The 9,569-nt window shown below is 25.1% G+C and overlaps 2 protein-coding genes across 2 annotated transcripts; one reads left to right on the top strand and one right to left on the bottom strand.

Moving 5' to 3' along the window:
* On the top strand, nt 1-726 carry OCT59_017743 (uncharacterized protein; the record flags this gene model as incomplete). Its single annotated transcript, XM_025324718.2, has 1 exon — nt 1-726. The coding sequence occupies one exon, from the start codon at nt 1-3 to the stop codon at nt 724-726; it is 726 nt and encodes a 241-aa protein (XP_025184862.2).
* Nucleotides 727-4,639: 3,913 nt separating this feature from the next.
* Nucleotides 4,640-4,849, bottom strand: OCT59_017742 (uncharacterized protein; the record flags this gene model as incomplete). Its single annotated transcript, XM_066137682.1, has 1 exon — nt 4,640-4,849. One exon carries the CDS (start codon nt 4,847-4,849, stop codon nt 4,640-4,642), a length of 210 nt encoding a protein of 69 aa, XP_066004235.1.
* Between the last annotated feature and the right edge of the window lie 4,720 nt (nt 4,850-9,569).

Below are 9,569 nucleotides of genomic sequence, written 5' to 3'. Positions count from 1 at the left end.
ATGTTTGCTAAATTGTGTATATACGCTTTCTTTTTAATTGCGATCACAACTATAACCATAGGAGCATTTCTAGAGGTATCATCAAAATTGACTAGTCACCATGCTCAATTGGAAAAGTATGGACCACCAAATCAGCAGTCTCTGAGTCGCCGTGGACATTTGAATAAGCGACTTCAATTTGTCGAGTGTAAAGATGGGAACGATGTACTCCTTGATTCATATTGTAACAAATTGAGAAAAATAATTGTTCATTGTCAACATCCTGATGGTAAACTCATCACTTTTAATAAATCATGTAAAAAGGAAGAAGTATGTATTGATTATAATGATGCTAATGGAAATCATCAGGCACTTTGTATAGAAAATCTATATGTCAGAACATGGACTAGTATTGATTATAATAAACTTTCCTGTTCATCTGATACAGCATACATTCAAGGGGGAGATTTGCATACCGGAGTGAATACATACTATGATGATGATGAGTACCCAGCGGAAGTGTATCAACTACAGACATTTTTGTCAGAACAAATGGTTGAAAATAACTTTTATAAACACAATATCACTAAAGAATTCCATGATTATCGCAATACTGAAAGGATAAAATACTGTTTCACTCCAGGAAGCAATCTTAAAATAACAGCTTATGCTGTAGCTATAAATTTTGATCCTAAAGCGGGAAATGATAAAGGAACACCTGTACTACTGATTGCATCATCAGGATAAAGTTTTGGATATTTTTATTGATAGAATATTTGTTTGTGTATTTATGAAAGATAGGGTTGCATGTTTTATTTTTATTTTTTTTAATCATTTTATTATTATTTTATCTTTACCAGTTTTCTTTAATCCTCCCTTTAATCGAGATCTACTCCAATCATTTTTTTATTCATTTTCAACCAGCGTATTACTTTACAAAGTTATAATAAAGAATTTTATTTTGAATTTTTTAACCATGTGTATTTACAAGTGATATTAACGAATAATACGTGAGATATATTTTAGCATTTCACAGATACAAAATATATTAATGAAAAAAAAACATCTTAATCCTCTTACTCATCTGATCCTCCATTGTAATTATTATTGATAGTCATATTAATGACATTAGCACTTTGCGAAAAAAAGGGAGGGTAGGTGTTATTGGTCTAGAGATAATAGGAGATTTGATAATTGATGGCGTTGCCGGTCTCAGCAATTTCTTGGAATTTATGGCGACTTTTGAAGAAGAAGTTGAAGACGCTTCTTGTGATGATGATGATGAGCTCAGTTCACCTAATCTTCTAACACTCTGACAATATTAAATTATTTCTAACCAAATATGTTTAATTGTTTTATTTTTATAGCTTATCATAGTTTACGATTTAACTATTGGTAAGAATAGGTTAAAGCATATCCACACCAAAAGCATTTGTAGCAAAGCTTAGCATTAGTGTGATGGCTATACATGATCCTTAACATGTGCTCTTATAAGCTGGCTATATTTGCAACGTCAAATTACTTGGATGTATCTCATGTAATTTGTTATCAAATTAACTATAGAACAATTTAATAACATTTATTTTACTTTAGATTTTACTCTTATAAATTTAGATAGTCTACTAGCTGTAGCCTGTCGTGTTGCAACAGATTAATTTATATTAATATACTGCTCTATATAATGAGCTTTTTCCTTTTTCTGTTATTGTTCATTTTTTTTATCATAATTTTTTTGTTATTTCCATCCTTTAATATAAGCTGTATAAGCTGTAGTAAAATTTTAATTATATAAAATAAACATTTAAAAGTAAGATGAAAATGTAAAAAAAAAATAGAAGCAAAAAAAAAATCTTTTTTATTATTATTTCTATTCAACAAATGTATAATAATAATAAAAATAATCAAAAAAAACTAATTCGTTTTTGAAAAAAAATAAAAAAAAAATAATTAATTTAATTTTTAGTTCTATTATTTATTCCAAAATGTATTTATTTCGATTCACTAATTCAAATTTAAAGGTAAAGCAAAAAAAAGAAATTTTGGTAAAAGAAAAAAAAGAGAATAAAATGGAAAAAAAGGCACTCACTATAGCATTGCAGTGTCAAACTAAAATATTATTAATAAAATATTCCAGTCTTAAAAAAACCGGAAGGAAGAGGTTAAAACAAACTGAAAAGAACAAAAAAAATTTTTTTTAAAAAAAATCTGATTTTATAAAAATAAAATACGGTTTTCAAAACTATAAAAAAGGAAAGAAAAAAAAATAAAATTTTGGTTAAAAAAAACCAAAAAAATTCTTTTTATTGCAGCGCATCATCCCATGATAACTTTTCTGTTAGCATTACAAAATTATATATCACAACTGGATTGGATTACATAAAATTTTTGTGGATTGGCCATTAGAACCTCAGTTTTTATGCTATGCTATATGGGTTTACTATATAGTTGTTGATTAACATGATTACTTCTTCTCGTTAATACAAGTTTGGCCAAATCTATTTATCTTTATTCAATAATAATACTTGCGAGTTAGGTAGTAAGAGTAAAATATAATAGTCTATAACAAACTTTTTTAGAAAATTGATCACATGTTTGAGTTTTTCAGGCTAGTTTTTTATATTCTAGCATTTATTTATCTTTATAATAAAAATAAAAATATTGGTAAACTTTTGGAAGGATAATCATGTGGTGTGCATGAATTATTTTTCACATTAACGTTTTTATCAGCAACTTTGTTTGTTATAAAGAAGTTTATTAAATCACGTATTTATTAATATACATAGTTTTTTTATTAAATATTTGATAACCCACAAAACATATTCTAGTAGTCAGTAATTAATGATATGAATGATATGATTCAAATAAAATCATTGGACTAATCTTTAATATTCTCCTTTTTTTATTATTTTAACATTTAACAAAACGGAGACTTCTGACTAATAATAAATAATATATTTATATAAATCAAATTTAAATTTGACTAGCGTCAAGCTAAGCACGTAAGTTTATCAATAATGTAAATATATTATTAATGAACTGCTTGATTATCATTTTTATGTCCAGTTATTAATGGTATCTGGAAAAGCCATGTTACATTTTTTAAATTAAAATAAAAATTTAGATTAAATTTGTTAATTTTTTTTAAAAAAAAAATTAAATTTTTACAAATTTACTTTTGAAACAACTAGGTCGATTGTTTTCAGATTTTGATTCTTGTATTCTTTTTGAGTTCGACATGAAGCTTGACCAAATCATGTATATGATTCTAAATTTGCATAAATATTATTAATATGATGATTGATTAATTATTTGTAAACACAATTTTACTTAGTAATCATTAAGCATGATTTTTGAAAGTTTCAAAGTTTTGGGAATATTAATGTAATTTCCTGAGGGTTTTGGAATTGGTGATCATTGATAAGTCTATATAATTAGAAAATCAATCAATTTTATATAATTTATATTAATCAAGAGCGATCAATTTATATAGTTAGAATAATAGAAAATTTATAATATAAAAAATAATAGAAAATGATTGGTAGGTATAATAATTCCCAGTAATTTCTGGCAATTAGGATTACATGTGAAAGTTATGAGAAGATCTTAATTTTCAAAGTGATTTATTTTGAAGTAACATTTTGGCAAGGTTATGTGGATTTTGCAGCCTTAATGTATATCTACTTTCTTAAGATTAGGCATTTAGGCATAGTTTTAAGTCATTTTTATGGCAATATCTTAATGCATTGTTCACTTTTAAATATGTTCCATCTGTTGATTACTCAAGAGATTATTTTCCGATATAAGTGATACATTTAATAGTACCAAATATTTTTGCTAAAAAAATTATACACATGATTCATTCCTTCAAATATCTAATAAATTGATTTTTGATCTCTTTGAAAACCCCCCTTTTTATGAATTGATTTCACAACCTCATTAAAAATTTCACATTTATGGATTTTTGACCCAAGTCCAGTGTATAAAAATCTTTAAAAATCTTTAAGAAAATACCAGAACAATCCAGAATAAATTGAAAATTCTGAATGAATATATTCTGGTACTTATAAAATTTCCCAGAAATCTAATATGTTATATTTCATAAAAAATTTCTGGAATCTAAAAATCTCTCTGGTTTTACCAGGAATTAAAAATCTCTAAGAAAATACCAGAACAATCCAGAATAAATTGAAAATTCTGATTCTGGTACTTATAAAATTTTCCAGAAATCTAATATGTCATATTTCATAAAAAATTTCTGGAATCTAAAAATTTTTCTTCTTTTGGCTTTTGATGAATTAGCTGTCATGTCAATGGAATCTTTACAAAATCTTATTAATTTTTTATGGTCTTTTTGGCATTTATTTTGGTAGAATCTGGTTTACCCGTTTCAAGAAATGAAAATGAAAAAAGAGCAAATTGGACCTTTTTTGGCAAAAAGTCAGTTATGACCTATATAAGAGATGTCCAGGGTCCTGGTGCGGTTTTACCAGGAATCAATAATCTCTAAGAAAATACCAGAACAATCCAGAATAAATTGAAAATTCTGATTCTGGTACTTATAAAATTTCCCAGAAATCTAATATGTCATATTCATAAAAAATTTCTGGAATCTAAAAATTATCAGGAATCCTTCAGAAAATCTGGCTTCATAATATTTTGTTTAGTTTACTCTAACAATTTTTGCAAAGTGTCCTCCATATTTCTCTATATAATCATAGATAATCATATAATCTGGATTATTAATGAATTTTTCTAGGTCTAATCTTTTTAACACCTTCCAACTATTGCAGTTCCTTATTTCTTTTGGAGATAATATTCCCTCAAAATCTGCATCCCACCAATTATTAGATAATGAATATAAAGTTAACATATCTTCAAAAAAAATTAAACAGGTAAACCTTTCTAATCTTTCAAAATTTTAGAATTGTAATTTATTCTTACATGTATAATAGGCATTCTGATGAAAAAAATTCTTGGTTATCTTAATAAATATAATCATTATATAATTAATATTACTATCAATATTACTCTTAAAAGTTGGCCAATTGGGTGACATGATTTTTATACTACTATTTTTTCTGAGTTTATTTCCATTTTTCATATATATAATTTTTTTTATTATTCCTCAGGTCAATTTTAAATTTCAATATTATGTGAACTGAAAAATCAAATAATACTTTTCATTAATTAAGTTTATTATATGTAAACTTAAATTACTTATTAGGATTCTGAAAATAATTATATTATCATTGTGAAGTTGTAGGGAAAGAATTTAAGCCATTCAGGTGCATGAAAAACTTGTTAAGATTAAATATCTTTAAAAATTATTTTTAATAAATTTTAGTAACTTTGCTAATAATCTTGCATTTTGATGGATTTAATTATCTAAATAGTGTGGGTTAGCAGAATGATATTTCATTTTTAGTAACTTCATCCAGCTTAATCTTGCATTTCCTAAATAAAAGGAGCCTCCTTCTTCAGAAATATATCGTAATTTCTGGCCTTTTCCTTCCTTTCCATCTTTTCTGATTTGTGAGCACTGCTCTTAGTCCAGTTTTGTATGTGTTTTGGTTGATCAAAGTCTGGTTAGTTAAAATAGATACTTGTATTAATCTCTCTATTAAATAGTCATTAAAGGCATGTAAAAAGGATAATTTGTCGAAATGAACTTTAGCTTTTCAAGCAAGTATTCTAATATTATTATTATAAGCTTTAAACAATATAATTAGTCATTTAATATAATAATATTAATTCATATACTACTTTCCACCTTTTATGTATATCAATACAGATAGAATTAATAGTTATTTCAATTGCTATACCATATTTAGGATAAGACTTTCACATATATACTAGCCAAACAGCATGTAAAAAATCTTCTAAGAAAATACTGGAAAAAATCCGGAATAAGTTGAAAATTCCGAATTTGCTTTAAAAAAAAAGTGTATTCATTAAATATATTCCAGTACTTATAAAATTGGCAAATTTAGAATAGATTTTATATGCTGTAACCAAACATCCATTCTAATTAGTTACTATATATGTTGTAATAATGAGAAATCTTTACGATCAATCATCTTTAAAGTATTCAAGATTAATGTTCAATTTAAATTTGTTCCTGTTTTATTGTTTATATATAGGATTTAATAGTTTCATATATTTGATCAATTTTGTTCTTTAGATATTGATTGTAAATACTGATATAGAATATAATTTAATTGATAATAAATATCAAAGAATTTTTTATAATATTAGAAAATTAATCATTTTCAAAGACTGAAGGTATATTAGAAAATCCATATAAATTTATTATTTTAACTTTCTATTCTTTAGTGTTAATAATTATTACTTGCTAATTGATTCTATTGCAAAGTTTGATTTCTGGCAGATCTTCTGTATTATTGTTTGATAAGGTGGAGGCTGATCAAGAATATAAGGTAATCTATATTATGTGCTTTCTTTAAATATGGTACCTTGTTCATAAAGTTTTAATGACATATCTTATAATATTGTTGGAGTTCAAGGAATACAATAATTTGGGTTATTAATGTGAACTAGATGACTTCCTTCTAACTTTTATGGTCTTTTCTCTTTTATACTGGTCAATAAGAATTAATGATATGATGTTATATATTTCTAATACAATAAAATGTTTCAAGGATGTTCTAATAGGTGCCAAAGCTTAATTACTAGTACTAGTGTAGGTAATAGTAAGTAAGTGACCTTCAATATGCTAATTAAGTCAATATTTAGTTTATTGTATCATAATTTATATATAAATTTTTATGAGTCCTGCATTTTGTGACAGATAAAAATTAGTTTTTACACTACATATATAAAAATTTTGTAAAAAGTTCATTGTGAATTTTATGAAGTAAGGTTTATGAGATTATGAGATTGTGAGGTTTATGAGAAGTATAGTTGTAAAATATAAATAAATAAATATTATATTTTTTTTGGTAATTTAAGGTAAAGTTATGTGGGAATGTGGCAAATATATAGAGATAGCTGATGAAAACTTTAGCCTGTGTATTACGTAATAACATTAAGCTAAGCATCTAAATATTTGTGTATACTTGCGCCAATATATAAGGCTGTAATGGGTGGCAGTGCTACATGCATTAAGCTAAGCATCTAAATATTTGTGTATACTTGCGCCAATATATAAGGCTGTAATGGGTGGCAGTGCTACATGCATTAAGCTAAGCATCTAAATATTTGTGTATACTTGCGCCAATGTATCAGGCTGTAATGGGTGGCAGTGCTATATGCCTTTATTTATACTTGTGGCTGAATCCTTTAATATTCCTACACTTAGTAATTTTGATTACAATTGATTGAACCAATATCATGATAACAATTTTTTATTATATCAATAATTTCGACATTTATTCTTGTTTTTTTGTTTCTTACTTTAATTTTTTCTTTTAAAATCTATATTATTTTGAATTTCTTTTAGCATTGATAGAGAAAGTAACTTATAAAGGAAAATAAACACTTTTTTTAAAAAAATAAATTAATGCAAACAAAAGATATGAAAAATAAAAATAAATTTATTTTTGTGGTTTGCTCAAAATTTGTTTGAACATACTGTATAGGCGGATTTGAATCACTTGATGATCGACATTCCCGATCATCAAATGTCATAAGCATCCAAAACCTTACCAGAATTATGACAATTTTTGGCCTGCATTATGTGTTTAGCTGACATTATATCAAAGCTTTTACGGTATTAGGTAAAAAATTTTTAATATCAGAAAAAATTTTTACCACAAAATCAATTAACAGTTAGTCCTAAATTAAATATAAGCTTTGTTGAATTACCTGGAAGAAGCTTTAAGAAATGCTTTTGACTTTTGTATTTTCTGAAATGATAAAAAGCCGATGTGCCAACCAATTCATTGTAATAATGAGTAAATTTGATCAAAAAATGACTTTAACCCTTTTAACGAAAAATTCCATGTACTTTTCACTCAGTTTATATAGTTTTTCATATAAAATATTAATTTGAAATACCGTGCATTCAAATTATGAATTTTGACATAAAGTAATGCAAATAACGCCAATAACACCAATTCTTTCTCAAATTTATTTCTTACAAAAAAATAAAGTATTTTAAAAAATTAAAGATGGATAAAGAAAATGTAACTCAGGTTCTTATAGAATCAGGATTTAATGATTTAAATATCTCGGATAACATCTGCAGAAGAATTATAGCATAAAAAACATGATTTATTTAGTATAAACTAGCCGCAACCTGTTGCGTTGCAACAAGATTAAATGAGTTTAAATCAATATACTATTTTTGTTTTATTATATTTAGATAAATTATGACCTTATAATATTAAGATGTTTTTTTTATCTTAAGTAAGAAAAAAATATATTTATTCTAACTAAAAAAATCAAACAAAGTATATTTATTCAATAAAAAAAATATTTTATTTTGATTGTATCGCCGATCAAAACCTAAGAGGTGTAAGAACGGAAAAAAAAGAAAAAAAATAATTAAAATAAAAATCATACTTACTGTAGGATTGCAGTGTTAGTGCGTCAGTCTAACCTGTGAATTTTCTTCCTTTTCTTTAGTTGTTTTTATCTATAAAAACGAATTATTAAAGTAATTGTTAATATTATTATTAAAATTAACCATGTAGTAAGCAAGTTAATGTAAATGAGTACCTAGGTTGAGTTTAGTGAAATTTATTGTTTCTATGGATTCTAGAAAATAAAAAATAATTGTACGTTAAAGGTCCAATCACTGATCTAGATCTAAGCCTAAAAGACGAAATAAATAATAACGATAATATCTGTACATAAAAAAAAATGTTAAAAATAAATAAAAAATTACATAAGAACATATTTGTATAAGTTATTATAAAGAGAAAAAAACCAAGATGAGAAATATTGAAAATTCAGTTTTAAAAAAATTGTAAAGAAAAATTATTAAAAACTCGGTTTTAAAATTAAAAAAAAATATTAAAAAAAAAAGATATATTCTAAAGAGGCCGAAAAAAAAATATTATTAAATAAAAGAAGATCCAGTCTAACTGAAAAAAATCCACATTCGGATAGCTACGGTAATCGATCTGCTGGCCAAAAATGTACTATTTGATTAAAATTTCATTAACCGGAACTGTATTAGTGATCAAATTGGCCATCCACATGACCCACTAATAATTATGGAATAGATCAGCCGCAAGAATAACTATCAGCTTATATTAAAATTTATTAATAAAGATTTTTGTGAACCATCCAGATGAATTTCCTTATTGCACTTTTCCAATTATGATAAAAAATGATTCTTTTTATTTAAAATATAATCTTTATAATATATGATTTTTGCTTTATAAACAGAAATATTCTTATTCTTTATTATTTGTTAAATACTATAACAATTAATTAATGACTTAAGTGCCTAATAGTTTATTAAAAAGATTTGATGCAACTTCAATACCAAATGGTTGTGGCTGAATATCTTGAAATGATGATTTCTCCCTATTGTTATTGATTAAAAAAAATATAATTTTAATATTATTAAAAAAAACCTGTTGCTGCCTATTGTTATTGACAAAAAAAATATAATTCTTTAT

Source organism: Rhizophagus irregularis, chromosome 26 (assembly GCF_026210795.1).
Source record: "Rhizophagus irregularis chromosome 26, complete sequence".
Lineage (NCBI taxonomy): Eukaryota > Fungi > Glomeromycota > Glomeromycetes > Glomerales > Glomeraceae > Rhizophagus > Rhizophagus irregularis.
The sequence above is the reverse complement of the archived record's forward strand: the minus strand, read 5'-3'. Positions and strand labels throughout refer to the sequence as shown.